Source organism: Haemorhous mexicanus, chromosome 9 (assembly GCF_027477595.1).
Source record: "Haemorhous mexicanus isolate bHaeMex1 chromosome 9, bHaeMex1.pri, whole genome shotgun sequence".
Lineage (NCBI taxonomy): Eukaryota > Metazoa > Chordata > Aves > Passeriformes > Fringillidae > Haemorhous > Haemorhous mexicanus.
In genome coordinates this window covers 18517857-18543544 of record NC_082349.1, presented here as the reverse complement: position 1 = coordinate 18543544, position 25688 = coordinate 18517857, and the positions used below count along the sequence as shown (strand labels likewise).

The following is a 25688-nucleotide window of genomic DNA, read 5'->3' as shown; positions in this document are numbered from 1 at the left end:
TTAGACAATGTAATCTTGTTTTATTGAGGGGGAAGAATTTTTCTTATCATGATATGTGTTCTATAGCAGTAGTAATTTTCAGTAGAAATAAGATGCCCCACATCTATGGATAATGTTTGTTATAAAGGGTTAATTTCCAAAAGGAATCTGGTTTAGCTCAGATTTTCTTTAGTCAAATTGATTCTGCTTGATGTGATGTAGTGATCTAATATGACCTTGATTAAATTAGAGAGAAAATGATGATGCAGACTGTTTGTCCTATTGACAATTGCTACCTTTAGGCCAGGATGGCAGTGAATTAACATCTTGCCCATTTTTTGCAGGGACCTTGGCTAGGAATTAATTTTTTCTATTCACTTTGACCTTGCTAAGAAGGCAATGGCTGTTCCTTATTGTAAAGTTAGCCTATTTCACTGGTTCAGAAATAGCTACAGGAACTCACTCAAAACAGTCCAAGACAGATGACTGGCTTGCCATCTTGCCATCAGCCTAGTAGTTCAGCAAGGACATAGGGAGGTACCAGAAGTAATTTATATTATTTGAACATCAGTTCTCCAATCAACAGCTGAGATTGTGGATAGTCTTTATACATCATCTCACACCAGCAGCTGGGGGTTGCAGCTACATCTGAGATTATAAGTGGAAATTTGCTTTCTTCTATGCAGTGTAAAGGTCCTGGGTAAAAGCCATCCATTTATATAGCAGGGTAGGGAAGAGATTTTCTTGAACTGTCCCATGGAAAACCTGGTTAAGTGTTTGTTTCTTTTGTCCTATTTGATGAAAGCTAGAGAGCAAAAGACGTGCTGGTTAGAGCTTTGGAAGCTTCTATTTAATTTTCATCCCAAGTACTATGTTACTTTACAGCAATTTTTTATTAACTGTAAAGCAATATAGAACTTTTTTTCTTCAGCAATATTTCATTTCTTGGCTTAAACAAAGCATTCACATTAATTGTGTCTGTTACTGCTGATGGCTGTTAAATACTATTATAAAATTCAAGTTCCAACTGAGGTTTGTTGCACTGAGCACTGTTAAGATCTGTACAAGACAATAGCCTGTATTAGCAAATGATTTTAATATATAGTCTTTTAACTGTGTTTAAATCTTGCAATGTGTGCAATACATTTCCCTGTGTATATGGCCACAACTGCTGAAGCTACAGGACAGAGAAAACAAATCTTTTCCATGTAAATGGAACTCTGTAGGAAGAAACTTTCAGGCATGTAAAGAGTATGGTTAAAAATGTGCAGAGTCCTGTTAATATTTACATACAACACTGGTGGAGGGAGAAAATGTTTATTGTTTTAATGGCAATTCAGTTTGTATTGAAGTCAACAGGGAAAGAGAAAATGTTGCTTTTGTGTACTATAATACCTAAACTTTACCAGACTTCTCTGGTAAACCTGCCCACCAAGCTAATTTATGGTGAGGCTATCATAGAGCTCCTATCATTTGCTATGGTTTTCTTTTGTAGTGCTCTCATTAGTGCTTTAATAATAGATTTTGCAATGATTGGCAGATTTTTTTGTTTGGTCACAGTGCCTAGTTGGAGGTGTAATAAAGGTACTAACCAAGCCTAAAACTGCTGCTGTTGGTCAATGGGCATTACCAAGTAAGGCTGGTGTCACGTGGAAAGGGGAAACTTCCTCAACCCTTAGTGTGGGAAGGTGTACTTGATTCTTAGTGTTTAATTTGTCTGTCAATGCCCCAGGAAAGCTGCGACCCTTAGAGCAGTACAAAACCCAGCACATCAATTTAGCAGTTCTCAGGCTTAGTAATAAATATAGAATTTGTCTACAGTGTCATCACTGGAGACTGGAGGGGGGAAAATGGCCTGATTTTTCCATCCCCTAAAATATCCTAATGAAACATTTTGTGGCATTTAAATGGGAAAAAGTATGCTAAGCCAGGAACAAGTCTTACTTTTTAGTATTTCTTTGAATTGCATGGCAGTGGTTATCATAAGATGTTCATGGTGTGAAAATATGTGGGTTCATTTTTCCTATTTTTTTTCCCCAAGATGATCATGTTGAAACTTTTGGTCCTTGCTACATCTTAGAAATGATTAAGCAATTTAGGAGACAAGCTTTTGTTTACACTGATACAGATGGCTGGAATAAATTAGTGGACTCACTAAAGAACAGCTCATTTGTAGTTTTAAAAGAATTTGGGCCCACATGGTGGCCATTTTGTTGCTTATTCATCTATTTGTGCTTTACAGTTCCATGCCCAAAGGCTATGTCTGACTAATGGTCAGAGCTTCCTCCTAAGAGAATTTATAATTATGTGTCTCTCACGCCTAAAGAGCATTGGTACTCCGGCACTGTGCCATACCCTGGGTGATCCTGTAGCTGCCCTCTCTGAAGTGTATTGAGCACCGAAGACTAAATCCAGCTGCAAACAAGCAGATTAGAAAGGCAGTGCACGTCTTCACTACTGGGAATGTGTCAAGTTGAGCATTTTCCCTAAACTGGTTAAGAAATGCACAAAGTTGTAATTACATACTGCAGCATCAGTGCTGCTATTTGGGAGAGGTAGTCAGAGCAAGCTTCCCTAAATTAAGTCTTGATTTCAAGTCTTCCTGTATTAGATTAGGATGGGTGAGGACAAATGATGGCATAGTTACTCTGTAGCTCTTATGTACCTTTCAGAAACAGTACAGTAAAACCTCTCTCTTTCATACTTCAACTTTTTCACGTGTATACATTTGTTTCCTCCTTGACACCAGTACACTGAAGACATGCAACACAAATCTCATGTTGATGAATCTGGCACTGGAATCAGCAGCACTACTTTCAGCTTTAACAGTGATTTACCTTGACCTGTTAAAGTCATGACCACTGCTACTATGACTCCTAGTGTAAGTGAAAAATCAAAATAAATCTGAGAAGATGTTGTGAGCCTTCAGAAGCAGCTTGTATTCTTAAAGGCATTTTCTTGCTAATCCCATTTCTCTGGGACTATGTGCATACTGGATATATCAACTTTACTTTGAATTTGGTCAAGCCAAACTAAGAGGGCAGAAGCAGAAAATAACTGAAATACAAATCTTTCCACTGTCATAAATAGTAAGAAGGTAAAATAGCAACTTGAATTCACTTCAGGCTTTCCCAAATCCCGTGAACTTGACAGGTGAACTTGCTTATGTGTAATGGGCTATCTGGATAGCTAAATCAGGCTTTCAGATTTTGGGAGATGATAGCTGTGAGACTGTAACCATCACTCTTCATCATATGCAATGAGGGAGGAACCTGATCCTGGAATAAAAATAGTGTGAGATTCAAGAGTGCCCACTGAGTTCAAGGTACAACTACACAGCAAATTAAAGTCTGGAATGTCTGTCTCTACTACTTGAACTGACGTGAAGCAGGGGCAGTTTTGATGAAAAAGTGGGGAGCTGCTTGTACCACATATCAGTACATGGAGACCTCTAGGCTCTCTAATACATCACTGCCAGAATTTGAATGCTGAACTTTCAGAGTTTACAGTTTACCCATTAAACTTGGAGATTAACTACTGCAATGGCTGGAGGAGGAATCCTTTGTTTTAGATTGCAGGTTGTGTTCCTGGAACCATTTGAAATTGAAGGACATGGCTTTTCTCACCGTCTGCTGCCCTGCCCTCCTTTGCCCTCCCAGTGAGGCAACCATTCCCAGCACAAGACTGTAGCTGCTCTGGTAGCTGTGAGTGCCTGGAGCTTTTCTGAGAAAGTTCACATGCAATTATTTCTTTGGCATGTGAGCAAATTTTACCTGAAGAGCACCAGGAACAAAAGGTTAATGGCAATTTTTCAAAAGCCTATAACTCAACCAAGCCTCAACAGCATTTCATGTCAGAAGTGAAAGCTAAGTCTTTAGTATCCCTGCTCTATTTCTGCTGCTTTAAAAATCCTGCTGGCAGGAGACAAAAAAATAAAATCAGAGGCTGAGCACTTAATGAAAAAGGCCAAACTATATCTGGGCTGTGTAACACCTCTTACTAAAATTTCTTATAACTTCTACTTTAGAGAAGATTAAATATTTGTATTTTGATGCATATTTTGCATGTCTCTCTCTTTTTGTCCATTTCTTTCTTGATACAAAGTTCAGCTGTAAACATGCTCTGTGCTGATAAAAGCACTATTTGCCACAGCTGAGGATCCAGGCTTCAGATGGGTGATCCATGGAAGGCCAGCTCTCCCAAACTGCTGGGGAAAGCTGGCAAAGAGCAGCAGGCTGACACAGACTGGCTGACTGCCATGCTTTAAAGACAGTAAGCTGATTCTCAGCAGGAACATGGAAAGAGAAATAAGAGGAGCTGAGAGTTAAAGCAAAATATGGTTAGGTCTGAGAATCCCTTTCTCTGACCCGTGTGTATTGAGAGAGTTAAGTTTCACTTCATTTGCAGGAAAATTTCTATTCCCATGAATCTAAATGGTTTATTGGTTTCACTGGTCAGAAATCCTCTGGGTGTCAGGTTCATTTGAGTTGCTAGATTACATGGGTGTAACCAAGAATTTACAACTTGCAGAACAAGACAGAAGATGTGTATAATGGAGAGTTCAGTGCCTGCTGCTAGTCTCTTCTATGTAAATGCTCCTTTAGAACAAACGGAGGCAAACTCCAAATGCTTGGTCACAAAGAAGTTTATTATTTTATGTATGCCGAAATATTCCTTGTGAAAATGACTTGCACCTAATGTACTTGCATAGTCAATATAGTGCTGTAGGTCAGGAGCAAACACAACTAGAAAACTCTCCAGCTAGCATCAGACCACTGAGCTGCTCAGCAATGTCAATATTAGTGAAATGAACCAAAGACTCTTGGATTTGTTAGAGATAAGTACTTGCAATGAAGGAGATCCTGCTTCTGATTCTCCTGCCAACACTTCAGCTGCTTTACATGGGTGATTGTAATCAGCAAGAATTGTTATGCAATAGTGCTGAAGCAGAGACTTGAGAAAATATAACTCTCACTTGAGACACAAAAGACCACAACCTTATTTCTTCACATCTTACAAAGGAAAAAAAAACCCCTCTACTGGGCATCTCTAAAGAGCTCATTTACAGAGATGGAAAGAAATAAAATAATTACAAGGTAAAGAAAAATTTCCATGGTATTCTGTGAGAGGCATTATGTCTGGAGATGTAAAAGGAAAAGGCAAACCAATTCCCTACTGCAATCAAAGGGTCACCAGTGTCCAGAAGCTACTTAGTTTTCCAGGCTTTTTGTAAAGTAAATAGGAGTGGGAAACCCTTTTAATTTTTTATTTTTTTTTTTTTATGCTGTACTAAGGAGGGGATAATAAAAACTAGCTGGATAAAATGAGTGCTGTAAAGGGAATAAAGAGCAGATCTGGGCAATGTTTTAAGAAGGAGAGGAAGAACCCAGGAAGCTGCCTGGTATGCATATTGGAAAAAATAAAAGATTAGTTTTAAACTCCTCTATCCTTGTGAAATGGGAATAAATATGCTCACATTTTGAGCAATCATAGACATGGCTAAATGAAAGTGTACTGTAGAAACAGATGTTACAGTGTTTGGTTGGCTGGTTGGTTTGGGTGTTGTTGCTTCCTGAAGTGGAGATTACTTGCTTTCTTTTTAGGCCTGTTGCAGTGGGAATGTTTGTTTCCGTGACACCGTAAATATTGGGTTTCTAGTGTCAAACAATTGCAATGTTCGGTGGGCTGTGACCTGTCCTTCGCGCACCACTCCCACCTGCTGGATGGATTCTGCGAGGGGAGTCTCCCAAGGGGCTGGGAAGGCTCGCTGTCCCTGTGGGGAGAGGGGTGAAGGTTCAGGGACAGCCCAGGCCGGTACTGCTGGGAAGGTGTAACTCTGGGAAGGGTCCACGGCTCTTTGCTGGGCAGGAGGGTGACCCCAGGCGCAGCAGGGTCAGCCGTGGCGTACAGACGGCTCCTGCGGCATTGTCACGAGCGGATAAACACAGCCCAGGGACCGTGCGGGGGGCGCAGCGGCGGGGCGCGGCCCCGGGCCGTTCCTGGCGGGGCGGTGTGTGGGGCGCCCCGAGCAGCGCTGCTGCCGAGCCGCGTCCTCGCCACGTTCTCGCCGCTCGGTGGCCGCTGCCGCAGGCCCGGGGAGCGGGGCTGGGAGCGCGGCGGTGCCGCGGGACACCTGCCCTGCCCGGCGGGGCGGCCCCGGCCCGGCGCGGGGGCTCCCGCCCACCTGGGCGTTGCTGCCCGGGCTGCCGGCTCCGCCTCTTCCCGCTCTCCGCTCCCTTCCACTCCGGGACTGCGGGGAGCCGGGGGAAGGCGGTGCGGACACCATGGCTCGTGTGCTGAGCCGGGACCCGGTGGACATTGAGGTACCCACTCGCCCTGCCGGGACGTGCGGCTGTCACTAGCGGGGAGGGGGCTGTGTCCGGCGGCGCCGGCGCCCGATAAACTTTGGCGGCGTTAGGAAGTGCCTCGCCGCTGCCTGCTGGCGGTGCCCGGAGCCTCGTCCCGCCGCCCCCTTCCATGTCGTGCCGACCGGCCCCGGCACCGGCCCCTGGGGCTGTCCTGCCTCCCGGGCAGCCGCAGCCCTTGCGGGCAGTGGGTGCCGGGGCAGCGCCGGGCGCACCGCTCCAGCCGTGCCCCTGCCCCCGTCCTCGGCACGGTGAGCGCGGCCGGCGCCCGGCCGAGGGGCGTGAGGGGGTGGCGCCCGGCGCCTCCCCTCTGCTCGCCGCCTCCTGTCACTCCCCGGCGAACTCGAGGGCAGGATGTGACCGAGTCCCGGTGAGGTCGGGCTCCCGGCTCTGGCAGGGTTCCTGAGGGCGGGGCTGCTCGGGGGCCGTGACCCGATGAGCCCTGGACGGTCTCAAGGTGCGTGGCCGATGGCCTCGGGCTCAGCGTCCCGTAGCTGCCTATGGGCCGGCGGAGCTGTGCGGAACCCAGCTCATCGCTGTCCTGCCGTGGGTCAAGCTGCGCTCACGGACTGCACCCAGACTCCTCGGACCAAAACAATTGCATGGAAGGCTGAGCAGGAGGGCCGGGGTAGTAGCCTTGCTGCAAGAGGCGTTCTCACCTGTGGCACTGAAGGTTTTTGCATGACATTCCTTGCTGCCGATCGTACTGGCTTTGAGTAGGGTCCGGACGTGGCCTTGGGAAGGCGGAGCTGAGGTGGAGTGTGACCAAGGCTGGTGTCCTGGCCACACGTGGTGAGCTCCCGCTGGTGTTAGCCAGATTGCAAGGTTGGACTTCACGGTAGCATTTGCCCACCTTTCCCAGAACCTCACATTTGGCTGTAAACTTCAGCTCTTTGTGAAGAGTCTTGTAAAACAAAAGCAATAACACACTTCTGGTTGATGGTCTTCTTCTAGCCTGACACAACTTTTTGTTGTGGTATACCTTGAAGTGTAAAACGTTAAGTTTAATTTGGGCTATTGCAGCTCATTGAGGCCCAGACATAATACACAAAGACGTGCAGCAAAAACTTGAACACATCTCTAGGGCAATTGTGACTGAATTTTATCATTAGTTCTCGTGTTGACTTTTTATGTCCAGTCCATTTCCTAGCTGAGCTGCTGTTTAAACCATGACTAATGCCCAGAAGTGATCTTACAGATACTCTGATAAAACTGAAGCATGGAATGGATAGGAAGAATGAACTATCACAGAAGTCTTCCTGGCAATTAGGGAGGCACTGTGGTATGAAATCAGCACTGTCTTTTCAGGCTGCTCAGTGTTTTCAGAGCAGCCTGTCTTGGATTTTTCTTTAAATGTTAAAGTTCATTGTTCTATGACAAAGGTTTGATTTCAGTTGTTTGGGGTTTTGAGTACTTTCCTTAAATTTTTGATGCAAAATATTTCATGTATAGCATTGTTTTGCATTTCTAGTTACCTATTACTCAGATTCAAAGAACAATGTTATGGTAGGATCCTGCGTTGGTAATAGTATGCAGTACTACATATATGATTTAGGAGATGAGTTGATTGATTTTTAAAAGGCTGGTGTTTGCTTTATTCTGAGGTTTGAGATACAAACTTTGGTCAGTATCTTACTGTATATTTGTTTTCAGCAGTCATTTAAACTAGCAAGGAAATCAACGCAGTCTCCTTCTGACCAAATGTACTGTCCTGTCCTTCCCCCATCTATTTGAATAAATTTAATTGTTGTATGGTTTGTCTCACAGATGAATATATCAATAATTACTGATAATCTAATTATTGCAGCATTGTAAACCTGTTGTGGTTTTGTTTGTTCGTTTGTTTTTTTTCCCCTCCCTCTGCATAGGACTTTATTTTTTTGGGGAAGGAAGTACTGCATTTAAAAAAAATGTGTTTTGTCTTTGTCTTTGAAGTAGGGACAGTGCCTGCTAGCTAATCCTCTCATTGTAGATAAATATTTTCAGTAATTTGTTTGTTGAGTGGAATAGTCTATCAATGTGAGCACTGGCAGCACAACTTGAATATTTTGGTCATTTTATTGGCTACAGTATAAAAATGGAACCAATGATTTAATGAAATTTATCTCAATGGTTAGTATCTCAAATTCAGTGAAATTTATCTCTATAGTTAGTATCTCAAATTCATATAATAAAATATTAAAAATTATCTCCTAAGTCCTGGTGCTACTTTACAGTGTATTTAAATAATAATGGCTGGATAAAAAGACATGTCATTGCTTAAGGAAGAGCCAAGAATCAGTGCTAGAAGTAGCTAAAATCACTGATGATTCTCCAGATTATTTTACAAAAGAAAACTTCTAGGAAAATGTCCCTGAGGAATCTTGTCCCTCTTGCTTGGCTTAGCCAGCAGCTTCAGCCTCTGGACCTAAGTAAAGAAAATGAATAAATTACATAGAGAGTTGGTTTTCTAAAATCTGCTTTAAAAACTGTGGAAGACTAGGTGTGTTGTGATTTAAATGCTTTTTGTTGTGATTTGTATGCTTTTTTCCAATTTTATTTTTTTAACACTGAAACAAAAAATAATATCCAAAATACCAAAACAAAACAACAACTCTCCCCTCAACTACCAGCAACTCCACAAACCCCAAACACTGCCTTTTTAAAAATGAAGTCAAGTATCAGAGCATGCTGCTAATATTCCTTGGACACTGATACTCTAAGCAAATGTAAAGAAAGCTTGTTCAAAAATAGCTCCATGGGAAAGTAGCTACCTTGGATTTATGATATAAGGACTTGCCTTGGGTTTTTTTTGATTATCTCTCTAAATCTTTACAAGAACTTTTGAAATCCTACACTGTGAGGGCAGCATTCCCTTTCTAACTTGTAATGTGAAACTGTTAAACGTACATTTGAGCTCCAGAGAGTGTTTACAGACTTCATGTAAACTTCCCAATGATACTCTGGGAAGGCAAGTCTTCCATTCTTTTGTCTTCTCTTTTTTTTTGCCTGACTCCTGACTATCACTGTGTGTACACCATATATAATTACATCTATTGCAATCTTCAGGATTCTTTCGAGAATTAAAGTTGTCAAATCAAGTACTCGGAAGTTAATGAATTGCAAAATGAATAGAACAGAATCTTGAATGACATAGTTTAGCATTGTTCTCTGCACCCTGGGTTTTCCTGACTGCATTCCAGTGTTGCTCTGCAGTCTCTTCTCTTTACTTGGTGATGTTTGGGTAGGGGATACTTTCCAGCTCTTTGCCCCCCACACTACAATCTGGGGAAAAGAGTAGGTCTCCCAGTTTTTTGGAAGGGGCTTCTTGGCAGCAGAGTGGGGACACTTGGCTACACTGTTGTCACAAACCTGAAACATTCACAGAAAATCAAAACCAGCCCCCCAACACAACTTAGTATAAAACAGCAGTGTTGTTCTTGCAGTAGGTAGGCAGTATGTTGGCACTTCACAGATCTATCCTTCCTTCTGTGTAGTTTAAAGGGGAATTGGGTGTTGATGGGTGGGTACTTCCTTGCTAGACCAGCAGCTGGGTACCTAGAATGCTGTCACAGCTGTTTCCATCCCAGCACTGATGCTTGACTTGTGAGAATAAAATGAAAGGCACAAAGGACTAGAGCCATGCTCTGAAATTTCCATCAGGGAACTGTCTGAGAATTATCAGGGTAAATTTGTGTCACTTTCACTTAAAATGCAATGAACATTGTATGAACAATGAACAATGTTCAATGAACAATGAACTATAACTGTGTTAGGCTTTCTCTTCCTTTTGCTTCAGAAAGTATAAATGGTTCTTAAATCATGTATTTTTATTTCAAAAATTATATAATTCACCCACATATTTCTTTGGTGTTACTTCAGGGTTCAGAGGAAGGTTTCTTAAGGGCCAGACTGTGCCCATTGGGTGCTGACCTTAGTGAGAACACAAGAGGCTCTAGAGGTTCTTCAGTGCTCAGTAGGCAGCGTGTTTGTTGATTTTGAGTTCCTTCAGCAGCAAGTTCTACACTGCTGTCTGAAGGTCCTGATGAATGTGGGATGAGGTTATGGGCTGTTTGAGCAGCTCACTGGTGGTGCAGACAGCATATATGCTCTCAAGGCCTGCAGCTGGTTCCAGAGTCAGCCAGGGGAGCAGAGTCCCTTTTGCCATGTTTCCTGCTGCATGGAAGGGTCACTTGGGAAGTGCTCCTAAGACTTGAGAAAGCATTATTGTACAGCCTTCCATAGTTTTTTAAGTAACAGGTTTGATAGCAGTGGCAGTTCTTCATTCCCTGGGATATGCTTAGCAGCTGTTACCAAGCATGGGCTAGGACAGCAAGGTAGGCAAGCTTTTCTCCCAAAGCAAATGGACAAGAACAGTGGAAAAACTGCAAGTAATAAGGTATGTCTGAGAGCTAGGCTTGGTGTGCTCACAGTGGGAAGCAGGGCAAGGGTTGAAAGATAAAAATATTGTAAAAACCAGGAAACCTCCAGCAAGATAGCAGGGAATTCTGCTAGTCAGCATTGCTCACAAAAGTTGTTAGGCAAAGGTTATTTGAATAAATAACTGAAGCTAGCTTTCCTTGATCTAGGCAAAACTTTTATTTTAAAAGCCCCAATTATTACAGTGTCTCTCTCTGTTGTAAATACCAGTTAGTTTTTTGAAGTTCCATAATGAAGCTTTAATATGTAGAATGTTTTTATGCTACTGCTTTATAGCTTGTTGTAATGATCAGATGGCTGTTCCAGATTGATGGCTGTGTCTTCCTAAGGTCATTTGACAAGCAGTCAGTGAGAAAACAAAACTTCCTATTTTGCTGTTTTTGCTTTATAAATTTCTCAAGCCTTTTCATTGTTTTAGTGGTTTTATTGTAATAAACTCTTAGCTGAGTGGAACAGCAATTATAGCATGATTGCTTAGACCTTGTGGAAGATTATAGGCCACAATTATAATGTCTGTCTTAGAGAATTGAACAATGATTTACTCATCAGGTTAGAATTTGATCTGGCAAGTAGGAAGGAAAGTCTTCTGTGTGAAACATTTTTTTCTTTTCACGTTTTGTATGCAAATCCTGTTGATGCTCAAGGAATTATGTATGGTCTTGCCTGAACAGTCAATAGTCTGCCAGATTGTAGCAGTCAAGCCCTCCAAATAACTATGTTGGGAAAAAAAATTGTGCTTTTCAAAACTTGTGCTTTTCATTTTTCTTCAACCTTTGTGTTTTAATGTTGCTTACAAATTAAACTCCCATTTTTCCCCCCATCCTTTTAATTTTTACTCTTTTTGTGAGGTATTTCATGTAAGAACTGATATTCTCACCTTTCTCATGGCTGAGACTTATGAGTAATCTGTAGTTAGCAGCTCTGGAAACAAGAAGGAACTGAAATTCATTTTATTTTAGTTACAGAAATGAATTTCGTGATGATTTTATGTTGTAGACCGAACTGGAATTTTCTTTCCTCTGCTTAGTGTCACATCTTCTAAAAAAGTGTAACTACATGCTGATATAGAAAGCTGATATCCATGAGGCAAGATTTTGCCGATCAGCTGTGACAAAAGCGCAGTGCTGCAGGATGGGCATTTGAGATGCGTTTGAAAGAGTGCAGTTTGAGCAGCAGGGCAGGACTTGCCCGGTTTTCAGTGCAGCCCCGAGGGGTGTGGCTGTGTCTGATGGGCTGGCATTTGCTTGGACCCAAGATTGCTTGGCTCTCTCCATCCTACTGGCCAGTGTACATGTGTGGTGCAGTTTGTGCTACCCAAAGACACAAGCTGCTGCTTTTCAAATTAACACTTTGAAAAATTCTACTGTCCATCCTATCCTATACCATTTTGCCAGTGTCGGTAAAATGACCCAGGGAACACAGAAGTAACTGGCACTGGGTTGGGAACACACTGCTAGTTAAAATATTGAGAAAAGCTGTAATTCCTGGTGGCTGCAGACAAGCTGGATTGAATGTGTCCTGTTTGTTCTGGCTATGCTAACCCTTTGACAGCACCGAGTTCAAATCAAAAACTGCTTTCTCTCCCTCCCTGGTTGCCTGGCAACCTCCCTCCTCTTATTAGCATATGATTTCTATTCCTTTTTTTATTTCATCAGTACAGTGTTACACACTCTGCTCCCTGCCCTGTGCTGCTGCCTTTGAGAAGAGCAGGATTTGTGCCTTTATATGAGACTTCGGCAAGTATGTGATTTGGCAAAGAAATCAAACATTTGGGATTAGGAACCTTTGGCCATAAATGCCTTATCAGAAGCTCAGAGGGTGGTGTTTGTGTGGGCATGTTTTTCAAAGTCTTTTCATTTTCATTTGCTGTCATTTTTATACTAAGGGCAGAATTCTTGCAAATCAGCACGACATAAATCTCTGGCATCTCTACATGTGCAGGGCATCAGTTTGTGAAACCTGCCAGCAGAGATTGGCTACACAGATCTTGGGGGGCATTTTGTCCTCTTGGTCTTTGTGCAGTTCCATAATGCAATATGCAATGCCGTAATTCAAAATATAAATTTTTTAAAAATCCAGGTCAAATTGTGCTTGGGGAAGAAAGCAGCCAAAGAAGTAAGTGGGAGAATTGAACTAAATTCTCCAGTTTTCTTCTCATAATAATGCTTTTTTGAAATGAGAACATTTTACCTTTCAGTTGGCCGGGTGTATTCTTTTATGAAATAACAGGTGATTCAGACTGGGTCTATAGTTTAAACTTTAAATTGTTTTTTTTCTTTACAGCTATACTAAATACCCCAATTTTTTTTGCTATTGCATAGGGCAAAGAATGTAAGATTCAAGTAGGAGTAGAAAAAACAGTAACTACAGAAATTAGAAGTGAGGAGGAAATGGCAAAGCATGTAAGTTTGAGGAGTGTATATATCAAGATATGTAAAGGAGTTCTCTTAATATCATCCAAATCATAAATCACAAATGAAATAGTCTACTTTTTCAATATCCTTGTTCTGAAGGAGGGTCGCATCTCTCAGGAAGTATTTAAGGGGGTTGCTAGGGCATGTAGGGAAAAAATTAGGGAGGCCAAAGCTCAGTTCGAACTTAATTTGACAACTTTTGTAAAGGATAATAAAAAATATTTTTACAAATATGTTAATATTTGTAAAAATAAAAGGAAGGGTAAGGCCAACCTTTGTTCTCTACTGGATGTGGGTGGGAACTTAGTAATTGCAGATAAGAAGGCAGTGGAAGTGCTTAACACCTTCTTTGCCTCAGCCTTTAGTGGAAAGACGGCTTGTCCTCAGGACAGCTGTCCTCATGGGCTGGTAAATGGTGTCAGGAAGCAGAATGGTCCCCCTGTTATCCTGGAGGAGGCAGTCAGAGAACTGCTGAGCCACTTGGATGTTCATAAATCTATGGGACCAGATGGGATCCATCCCAGGGTGATGAGTGAGCTGGCAGATGAGCTTGCAAAGCCACTCTCCATCATTTACCAGCAGTCCTGGCTCCCTGGGGAGGTTCCAGATGATTGGAAGCTGGTCAGTTTGACACCCATTCACAAAAAGGGTGGGAAGCAGGATCCTGGTAATTCAAGGCCAGTAAGGTAATGGAACAGTTTATATTGAATGTCATTACACAGCGCTTACAAGATGGCCAGGGTATCAGACCCAGCATAGGTTCAGGAGAGGTAGGTTGTGGTTGACCAACCTGATCTCCTTTTATGGCCAGGTGACCTCCCTGGTGGTGCAGGAAAGGCTGTGAATGTTGTTTGTTTGGACTTCAGCAAGGCCTTTGACACTGTCTCCCACAGCACACTCCTGGAGAAGCTTGCAGCCCATGGCTTGGACAGGAGCACTCTTTGCTGGATTCAGAACTGGCTGGATGGCCAGGCCCAGAGGGTGGTGGTGAACAGTGCTGCATCCAGCTGGGGCCAGTCACCAGTGGTGTTCCTCAGGGGTCTGTGGTGGGGCCAGGTCTGTTCAATATCTTTATTGATTACATGGATGAGAGGGTTGAGTCCTTCATTAGTAAGTGTGTGGATGACACTAAGCTGGCAGCATGTGTTGAGCATGTGGGAAATATAGGTTGGATATTAGGAAAAAGTTTTTTATGAAAGCATGGTCTGCCCAGGGAGGTGGTGGAGTCACCATCCCTGGATGTGTTTAAAAAAAAGATTGGATGTGGTACTCAATGCCATGGTTTAGTTGAGGTGTTAGGGCATGGGACTCAATGATCTTGAAGATCTCTTCCAGCCTAGTGATTCTGTGATTCTTATGCTATGGTCTGAGTTTAACAATTTCACTTATTTCCTCTGTCAAAATACTTAGACCTTCCTGTGAAACATCTGGATTCTTACTGTAGTCATAGATGCCTTCTTAAACCAGTGCAGAATTGTAAGTGGTTTTAGGTCTCACAGAGACATTTGAATTAAGAGTAAGTCCACCTATAAGAGTATTTTGTTTTTAATAATGCTTCCAGTATTTAAAGATATCATTTCAGAAAGCTTTCGTAGTTTGATAAATATTAATGTATGTGATGTTGGTATTTAATTTGTAGATTTAAAGTGATAAACACAATGAAGTCCTTGAAATGCCAAACCTTTCATCTCTGCTCAAGCCAAGGTTCAATTTTATTTTCAGTATGACATTTGCTGCCTGAAGTGTTACAAGTGACTTGACCTTAAAATTACGTTTATTTTAGTTCATTGAAATGGTTGGCCTTTCCAGTTCAACTTGACACCAACAGTGCAAATGGGAGAAGGCAGACATGCTTTCGTGTGACTCTATTTGAAAGCAAATTAAAAAGGTATCTAGGTGATGAATCTAAATATTTCCATTTAGATGGGATGCTAGTCATCAGTTAAAGGCAATCATGGTGCATTCTGACATTTTAATTTCAGGTTCAAAAACAATTATATATGTAATTAAGAAGCAAAGTGTCCAGGCAGCCAACCTGTCTCATTTATGCATCTTGTTGGTGTGTGTAGTTTTTTTTTTATAGAGGTACCTGTGCACACCACTTTGAGACTGTAGAAGGTGGAAAAATTGAAGGCTGGATTTTAGTTAATGTGCTCATCTTAAGGGCAGTCTTCTTTCAAGTATTAGTCACACATTCAATGTCATTAGGTTTGTATTTATCATGGAGGTTGGACTCCGTGCCATTTGCAAAGAGGTTGTTGTGATACCTAGTTTATTTATTGGTATATAGCTGCATGTTTGCCTCGGGTTTTGGTGTGATTTTGTTAACTGTGCTCTGAGAGGCCTTATTTAAATTGGAACGTCCATTAGAATGAACTTTCCTGGCTGGGCTTTTCTCAGTCAACAAAACATTTGGCCAATATGGAGAGAATGAAGCAGGCTGCTGTGCAGGAGATGCATGTCTCCTGAGGCAGGGATGTTTTGTGGTGCTGTGCACTCTGTGCAGGGCTGTCTGTCCAGCCTTGAGAGAGGTCCTTGTGCTGCCCAATTACATCTTTGTCAGTCAATTAAGGAATGAGAATATTGTGCTCTGAAGGGAGCCCTTTGCACTCTCGCGATGAAAGGACAGAAGGTAGGACGAGCTTCTGAGCGAGGAAAAAAGTGCTTATAAATATGTGAAGGGATCTACAGGGAAGGAGAAATGAAATATACTCTGAAAGCTGGCTGTTGCTGAGCTTAATAATCACAGCATTTTCCTGTCCAGCCGTTGCACTGTTAGCATCTGTACTAGCATCTTGCTCATTATAAAATGCTTGGGTTTTCACTGATTGTGAAGCGCATTCTATGAAACCCAGCTCTATTCTGCTCTTAACAATACGCTGACTACCCTTCCATCCAGGCATGTCTAGCATCCATGCAATACTCCAGAATTCATTTGTGAAAGTAGGTGGAAGTGTTAGAGTAAGTTATTAAAAATGTAGACCCATAATGAGAGCAAAGAAGATTGGAAGTATAAAGGGAGGTTTTACACCTGGAAGTTATTATAGTTATTTAGATTGAGCGAGAATAATAACCAATTGTTTTCCAAGATGTATGACACATTTATGAAAAAACCTTGAAGGATAAATGGATCTTTTTAGTATGCTACTTCCACAAAGGACTCTATGAATAAAATAATAGTGAGAGAACTCTCAGTGGATGCTGAATACTGCTAATTGATGAAATTATTACTTATTACACTGCAACTGAACTCTGCTTAGAAACACTATTTTCAGTATGATTTTTTGAAAATGACAGCTGAAATGTAAGAGGCTTTGTATTGAAAGTGAATAGTGATAATTTCTTGATATCTTTAAAATGAAAGATATTTCAATGACAGTTAAAACTGAAAAAAGTGTTTTTTCTTAAGTGCACAAATCATGGACTATGACTATGAAAATAAAATGAACTTTCTGAAATCAATAAAGTAGACTTAATGTGGATTTATGAGGCATTTAAAAAATAACTTGAAGTATTCTATTTATAATAAAGCAGTCAATTATTTGTGTCAGCAGTTTTCATATTATGTCACATTTTAAGGTTAAAAATTGGGTTTGTGAGATAGAGTGTAGCAATCATATTAAGGAAAACTCTTAATTCTAAATTAAATCAGTATTGAAGAATACTGCTGATTTACTGCTCAGGGCAAAAATGGGAATGGGTACCAGATTTTCTTTGGTTTTCTATTGAGGAAATTAGAGCTTGCTGTCCTTCTTGGTGTGTCTAGTCAGGTCTGTATACTAACTCTTATGGATTGTTATCAGTAATTGGTGTGAGCATCTGCGCTCAGAGGATCACGTGTAGTGTAACATTTTGGAATATGATACGGGTGAATACAAGATCTAATTTTAGCCTTAACAAATCTGTTCATCAGTGCTAAGATGAACCTCTCTGTTAATTTCAACAGACTGCAGCATCAGAGGGACAAAGTAGGCTTGTGCAAATTTGTGCACACGCTTGCGTGTGGATGTGTGTGTGTACGCTGCAGGAACGCAGGATGGGAGATTGAAAGTGGTTCCCAGACTTACTCTGTTTCTGTTTTAAAGTTGTGTTTGTTATTGCCCTTTTTTCAGTTCCAATTGAAAATGCAAAATTTGAAAGATTTTAGTAAGTACAAACATAGCTTTTCAAAACAGATGGAAGTGAGAAAGTGACAAAAGAGTTGGGAGGAAAAAAAGCAAAGAAGATAACCACAACAGAAGCTGTTCTAGAATGCTGGTGATGAAATGAAGAAATAAAATGAATACAGAACAGAGAAAAATGAAATCTCTTCTCAAAGTATCTATAGTCTGAGTAAAGTGTCACTAGTCAGCAGTAACCAATACTAAGATGAAGAGCCAGTACTATTTTGTTAGGATAGAGTATAAGAAAGAGGTTCTGAAATACTGTAGAATAGGAACTGGTTCTTCAGTAAAGCAGAATAGCTTGCATGTTGCTAAATCATGGCACTAGGTGAGGAGAGAAGATGAAATTATTTAGGAACCCCAAGAAGTATTTAGTACAAAAGTAAAGTTAGATCATTTTTAACTCCTAGTATTATGTTCTTTATGCATTTAATCAATGAGCTCTTAGTGAAAAATACATAACAAATCTTGAGAGTTGGTCTGAAACTCTTTTAGTGCTGGAACAGGATTCTTGTAATGTTCTCTGATTTGTAATCTTAGCTGAACCGCAAATCAGTTCAACTTCTCATCCAGATTTTCCATCCATCCTGTGCAGGACAAATCAGGAACATGGGGATGGAGACCTTCTTGTTCCAGGGGTGACTCCAGTAATTATTAGACTATTTTAAAAAAGTGTCTGTTCTTGTAATTATTTGTGACACTTCCCCAATTCTTTCTGTATTTCAAATGGAAGCTGGAAGCTCATGTATTTGAGTACAGGTAAATGTTTAAACTTAGGTAGAGTTTCAGGCTGACAGCCATCATCCCAGAGGTTGGTGTGTAAGTCCAGGAGGGTAAGAGAGCAAGTTGTGGTTGTGTACCTCCTGTCTCTTTGGTGTTTTGTCAGACTCATCTACGGAGTCCTGCTTGGCATACTGGCAGCTGTGAATCCCCTCCTCAGTTGCTGTAAGAAGAAGCTTAATTGGGTGTGCAACTTCCACTCCTGCAGTTAGTTACCTGCCCTTACTTAAAAAGCTTCCATGTCTGTGAATGTAGGCCCTGACTCTGGAAAAGGGAGCAAACAAAAGCTAAAAGAAGAGCTGACCTGAAGTCAAGTGGGAAGAGCTCAACATGACTTGGCAACATGGCTCGACTATATCCTGAGCTGCATCAAAAGAAGTGTGGCCAGCAGGTCAAAGGAGGTGATTCTTCCACTCTACTCTGCCATTATAAGACTTCCACCTAGAGTACTGCACCCAGCCCTGAAGTCCCCAACATAAAGAAGATGTGGACTTTTTAGAGTGAGTCCAGAGGAGTGCCAGAAAAATGGTCAGAGGGCTGGAATACCTTTCCTCTGAAGACAGACTGAGAGAGTTGGGGTTTCCAGAAGAGAAGGCTCAGGAGAGACCTTAGAGCAGCCTTCTGGTACATAAAGAGGGTGTACAAGAAAGCTGAGAAGGAGTGTGGTTGTTTTTTTTTTTTTTTTTTTTTTGTTGTTGTTGTTTTTTTTTTTTTTAACATGGACTTGTTGTGGTATGCCAAGGTGGATTGGCTTTAAACTGAAAGAGTGGGCTTAGATGAGATGTTAGGAAGAAATTCTATACTGTGAGGGTGTTAGGATCCAGTTTAAACCCAGAAAAGCAAAGAAAGCTAAGTCTCTGTGTATAAACCAGAAAGAACTTAGAATGTTCAAAATACACCCAAAAATGAGATTAAAACCAAATGAGGTTAGATGTTGGTGCCACAAAATTGATTTATTTTATTTAATAGTAGAAGAGCCAAAGAGAAAACAAAGAAAGAAAAGTAGTGTGCGTGGGGGTTGGTGAGACAGGGAGAGAGTCTCAGGTGTTAGGTGGAAGCACATCACCCATCTGAGGGTCCCAGTGATGTCTTGTTGCTCCTCTCCATCTGGTCTTCTTAATGATGAGTGTGCCCTGCCTCATGCCACATGCTGAAGGGTACGGAGTTCCCTGGATTAATACATGCTGTGGGCCAGGTGGGAATGCCCACGTGCCTCCCTTGCAGGGGGCCAGTTTGACACTGTCCCTTGCAACAGGGAGGGTCTGTTGCATCATGCTGCAGTGCTCTGGTGCAGGGTCGGGGGACCCCTCTGGGGGGCCTTTGATGGCCTTGATATCACCCCCTTTGCTGTGGTTAAGCTTTTCCTGGGGTGAAGGGCCCCTTAGCTGGGCTCCTCTGCCCAGGGGAGGATGGGTGGCCACTGCCTCTGACCAGAGGCTTTCCAACACACAGCCAAAGCCTCCCTCCCCCCACCCTTTGGTGCCAGGGTCTGTGCCAGCCTGGCTGCTGATAGCCCTGGGGCTGTCGTCTCAACCCTGAAGGCATCAGGCTTGTACTTTGTGAATGTTCCCATCCCTGACTTGTTAATTCATCTTCATCTCTGAAGGTCCAGGGCCTCTCAGAGGCCCATTCAGGGTGTGGTGGTCATCTCTTTTGCTTTTGTAACATGGTTATGCTGTAATAGGCAAAAGTCTTTCATGAAAATGTTTAAGTCATAAACTATAGTATTTCAGTCTCTGTGGTGAGGTGCTGAACAGGTTGCCCAGAGAAGTTGTGGGTGCCTCATCTCTGGCAGTGTTCGAGGCCAGGTTGAATGGGTTTGAGCAACCTGGTGGAGTTGAAGGTGCCCCTGCCCATCGCAGGGGGCCAGGAACTGGATGAGCTTCAACTCAAACCATTCGATGATTCCATGAGGTAAAGATTAAATCTACATTTCTGAAGCTGTCAGGCACAGAAGTGCAGGAAGATGGTAGTTACAGAAGAGTAACCTGGGTACCTTTCCTTTATTTAGTTTCTAAAAAATGTTACTTGTGTTGCAGCTTTTCCTGTTCCTCTGCGGCTCATAACAAACAGCAAACAAAGGGACGCTGCTCTGAGACAAATGGTTTTTAATACTTCCATCCTCATTGAATGATAGCATTGTGGTCTTGTATCTTCTGTTCTAGGAAAGAGAACTTGGACCTGCCAGCAAGATGGGAATTTTATTTTTTCAAAAGTCCAATACTTAGATTTTGATGCAGCTTGAAATCCACAGCCTTAGAATTATTACAGTATGTTTATAGAAGAAATATTTTGCTGTAATTTTAGAAAATCTTACAAATGATAAAAATAGTTCTTCCCTATTCAGGGGTCTCACAGAAGAGGTGTAATTTGCTTAATAAATAAAAGAATTAGAAAATACTGCTCCTAAATACAACACTCTTTTATAAGTGTTTGAAAGTAAGTTTTCTCTATAGGCATGAGACAAAGTATAATAGATCAGAATCCAGATGTTTACTGGCATGTTTCTAGATTGGGCAGCTTTATTTCATTATTTATTTCAGAGTGTCACCTCTGCTTCTGCCCCACACATTCATCAGTATTTATTGTCAATAAGATTTGAAAATCAAAATTCTAGGAGTAAAGAACTCCAAGGAATTTTCTATATTTCCTGTTACTGATATGTTCCACTCTCATCTCTAGCATGGGAGTCCCTGTATACTTATGGAGTGTCATGTTTCTTTGCTTGAAGGTGTCAGCATCACTGTGCACTTCTGCATAGGCAGACAATGACATTTTTAAATGCAATAGGAGAAATTGGGAGCAGTTTCCTCTTGCCTTCCTTCCATGGGGTGTCAAGTTTTGTTGCTTGAAAACATGGTGTGGTTTTGGTTTTTTTTTCAATTTTCAGATATTTAGTAATATTTTATAAAAGGACTTCACATATAGTTACTGCTTATAGGATACTATTAAAAATCCTTCACATTTCCATTTCATTTCTACATGCTAATTATTTTTTTCCTTTTTGTTAGGATGCTCTGGTGTATGCACAGTTAATAGAAAGTCTGTAGTCCCATTGTCAAGTTTGCATTTTACCATTGTATTAAACAGTTGCTATTGAAATTTTTGTAAGAAGTTTGCACAGTAGTTGCAAAAAGGTAGGTTTACTTGTTACTTCTTCATATTGCAACAGATTTAGAGAGTCAGTACTTGATAGATAGTTGACATGTTCTTGGAACAAATACAAATGTTCACATTTGTTTCAAGCACTGACTGTACTAGATCTTTTGGATGTATATTGTTAGTCTCATCCTTGCATTTCAAGTTCATTTATTGGACTTTGAAAATCACCTTTTAACAAAGTTTTCAGAACATTGCTTTGCTCAGCTAAAATTAGTTCTGCTGATTTTGCCAATGATTAAATTTCAGCAGTATTAACTTTGCTAATTTCTCTCCTCTGATCAAAAGTTAGAGCATTCACTTGTCATTAGCAGACGTGTCTCTAATGCAAGTTTGGGTTTTGCTTAAGCAGACACAACTGAGGGTCCAATTCAGAGGCTACAATGGCCTTTTTTGGTTCTGACAAAGTTTTTTTAAAAGGCAGCTGAGCTTGCTTTGTCTTGTGATCTGTTGTCTTGTAGAAAAATAGAAGTGAGGTGTAAATGTATGAGATGTACGTGTATGATAACAATCCTTTTTGCTGTGATCCTTTCAATAAACAACTCTGTGTGAGTGAGCACTTACCAAATAACATTTGTACTCCTCATGTACGAGAGCAGTTTGATGTGCAAGCATTTGAGACATACATCAGTTTTACACTGAAGAAGCTGAAAAGTTCTGATATACCTGTGATGCAAACCTAATATTTTTCTGAAGCTTTAAGTTTTGATTTGTAAAGGAGGAAGATGTTTTTGTTGGGAAGATAAAAAATGGTGACTTTGAGTGTAGTGGGTATGGCAGACTGGAGACCATGTGTGTGTGTACTTCTAAAGTAGCAGCAGTCATGAAGATAAGAATCAAGGCTGTGACATGAGTTGCTCTGTTTTTTTTTTTTGCACTTTGCCAGTTAGTTGGATGATTAAAGTTGATGTCCAGTTAGGGAGAAAAATTACTGAAATATTAACTGTGTGTGTAGAAGGATAGCTGTACAAAATTTTAAAACCTTGCACTTTTAAAGGCTGTAAATTACGTAATGTTTTATTCAGTCAAATGAATACATATAGTGAATTCACTGCTGAGTACATCAACAAGAGCTGTGCTCAGCTATGTCTTCTCTGAATTTTGTACATAAAGGCTAATATTTTTGGATGTGGTGTATTGTTTATAGTGCAAAAACATGATCGTGTCACACAGAGGTAGTGTCCCTGCAGGAGCCTCAGAACCGATCCTGTGTTGTGGTGAAGTTTAAGCCTGCTTTAGGCTGTGTGGTTTTGATATATATATGCTTGTGTTAAATGCATGAATAATTCACTAATACTGGTACTACTTGGATACTTCAGTAAAGCCTGGAGGGTGAGTATTTGCTTTGGTATTCCCTGTGAGGGTCAACAGTTTCTGCGGAGATTAGTTGTGTCAAGAAGATGGCATGCAGAGTTTCCAAGAGCATAATTTACCACCCAGAGCCCTTCCCATAGAGGAGAGTGGTTGGTATCTATGGCAAACAAGTAACACTTTTTGGGTTTCATTTTAATAAACCTTTTAGAATTTACAGTAATACCTAGCACAAATGCATTGCTGAGTTAGAGAAATCAAGTGCTAAATCCGACAGTTAAAGTAACAGCACGATTGTGTAAACCATGCTTAGGGTTGTGTAATTTTGCTGCTATGTTAATGTATAATGCATTAACTTTGTTATGTAACAGAAAGTGCATGAAGTATAACACACTTTTGTTAACATAGATGTATTCATGACTAAGAATTTCCTGACTTTTGTGGGAGTGATTTAGAAAACTGCTCATTTTGTTAAGATGTAGTATTTATATATTGCAGGAAAATCTGAGGACCAAGAAATTCTGTAGTGGTGAAATTGAAAATCCCAATATCTAAGTACCCAGTAGTGGATCCAGGACTACACCTCTAGGATACTGGTATGCTGTGAGGGTGTCACAGGGTAAATTGTCATGCTGTAAGTTTTAGAGACTATACAAGGGGTGCAAGAAACCAGAAAAGTGTTTGTTCTGCTATCAGCAGTTTGTCTTACAGGGAAGTGTAAAGATGAAGATATAGCACTTAAATGCTATGTTAAAGGTACATGGCAGTGCACAGGTAGCATATGCTTATCATCTAGGTCATCCATCAGCCTTAGTTCTTGATCCATTTTGAAACTATGATCTTGTGTGGCTCAAAAAAGAAATTTGTCTAGTGATTAAAAGTTGAATCTTTTTCCAGCTGGATTTGAACTCTCTGTACCAATATGCACAGCAGGATACAGGGTCAGGTCTCAGTCCATTGAGCAGATTGGCTTCTCCATCCCTGTCTCACAGGAGGCTGCAGTGCTGCTGCTCTTCTGGCACTGGTTCAGAGGCTGGTCGTCTCCTCAAAGTAGTGGTGCCCCATCTTCCAGCTCACTGGATCTTGAGGATGGGTTTGCAGCTATCACAGTTGTATAAAGGACCAGTTCTTAGGCATGGACAGAGGGTCACTTGCAGAATTTATTGTTACTGAAAGAGATCAGAGGGTTACACCTTGTCACACCCTGATATATTGGAATAAAATATGTTCACAGTCAGCTTGTGTCTTTGCTCACGTGTGCATCTGTTTATCTCAGTAACAGAAAACATACCTGTTAATTTACAAAAATAATTTCTTGGGGTTTCCCTTGGTTTTTACTAAGGCTGACCATGTTCTTCCCCTGACATTTGTACTCATTTCACATTTCATCAAGCTTTCTCTGGCTTTTGTTGCTTCGCAGTTAAGCTAGGCCTGAACTACTGTGAAAGCATGGTCTTCACCTTTTTGAAATTTTTGCATGAATTCATGAATTCCTAAGATATGTTATCAGCCAAGTTACATAAATTGTTTGAAAAGTTTCTCATCAGTTCTGATCTTCAGTAAGGAAATCGCAAGTATTGATTTGTGGGATATTCTGTCATAAATAAGCATATGGGAGAGATTCACAACATTGTCCTGTATTCTTTCAGTAATGGAAAATAGCACAGCTAACTTTGGGAAGACATGACACCATAGATACTTACTTTTGGAAATCTTACGTTTATCTTTAGTGTAACAAACTCTCCTATGACTAGAACTCGCTCTTTCTGATTTGGCAGTGAAACTTCCATGTGTAATGGGGACTTTACATGGTGTGTAAAGTCCTGCATCTGACTGTCAGGAAAGCTTCATGCAGCTTTCCAAGAAGTAGAGTAGAGGTGAGAAGTAAAATGTGAATTAGGCAATTCAAATTAGATATTAATAGGAGTTCATGCCTTGGTCATCTTCTTCTACACTGATGTTATTTTTCAACAAAGTTTCTCATTGTGGTTCATCTAATCTCATGAAAACAAATACATTTGAGTTCTTCAGCATTTGATTGAAGAGCAATTATACAATTAGTTTCATATTCAGACATACTAGAAAATATTAGTGGAAAAGCCCCAGGTATTTGTTTCTGTCAGTGAAGTAACACTTGCATAGCTTTGAAATTAATTGTTTAGTATGCTCATTACTCTTAGAAAAAATAAATATGTTCTCATTATGTTCACTTGGTGAGCATATGTATCTTGCAATACATTTAATGTTACTTGCTGTGAGGGAGATTACAACTCTTTTTAAGGAAATTGGGTAGATTAATGGAATGGGGTGGGTTAAATTGCTCTCCACATGCATTCCCTAGCATGCCTGGCCTACTCCCGAATTTTAATTGATGTGTATAAAAGTGTTCAGCTGAGGGGGCTCTGTGAGGCAACAGGATTAAATCAGGATACAGCCTGTGTATTGCAGGGGCTGGGCTAGGGAAGTGAGCTGTATGCTGAAGCAAGGAGAGTGACACATGGGACCTTGTTTTATGCCAAATCACAGTCTGCATGTGAACTGTTGCATTTTCCACATCTTCAGTGTGACAGTATACCTATTGATCTGAGGTGAACTTCAGGAGGTGTTTTGGGGCTGTTCACAGGAAACTTTCCCAACAAGCTGTGGACAGGAAGTCCTTGAAACAAGCAAATATTTACCTAGTCTTTTTAAGAATTTTACGGAGTTTTAATATCGTGACAGAGCCTGAAGATAGATTTTTTTGATCCTTATTCTGCCTTTGAATGAGCAGTAACAAATAGGAGGATTACTAAGCACTAAATACTTTTGGTGCAACTCATTGCTTTCAGTAGGAGGCTCTTCAGAAGAAGAGTGATCTTTAACTATTGAATTTTTCCAAATTTATTGTTTTGAGTGAGAGATAGAGTCCGCATAAGCAGGGCACTTTGCTAAGGTTGTTACTTTGGGGGAGAAAAATACAAAGCCAAAGACTCCACTCCACAGTGCTTTAAAGAAAAGCTTTCAAAATTTTAATTAATGTCACATAATTTACAAAGACACTGCTAGACTCGCAGGACTTTTTAATGACTGTCGTAAAGTTGCTGCAGTCTCACGTCCCA

At 40.9% G+C, this 25688-nt stretch overlaps 1 protein-coding gene across 1 annotated transcript in view; it reads left to right on the top strand.

Annotated features, from left to right (window-relative positions):
* The first annotated feature begins 6192 nt into the window (after window positions 1-6192).
* Window positions 6193-25688, top strand: part of DPYD (dihydropyrimidine dehydrogenase) — a 342395-nt gene continuing 322899 nt past the window's right edge. The window contains exon 1 of the mRNA XM_059854310.1: window positions 6193-6302. Coding sequence (XP_059710293.1) covers window positions 6264-6302 — 39 coding nt within the window. The 5' untranslated portion in view covers window positions 6193-6263. The remainder of the gene's footprint in view (window positions 6303-25688) is intronic.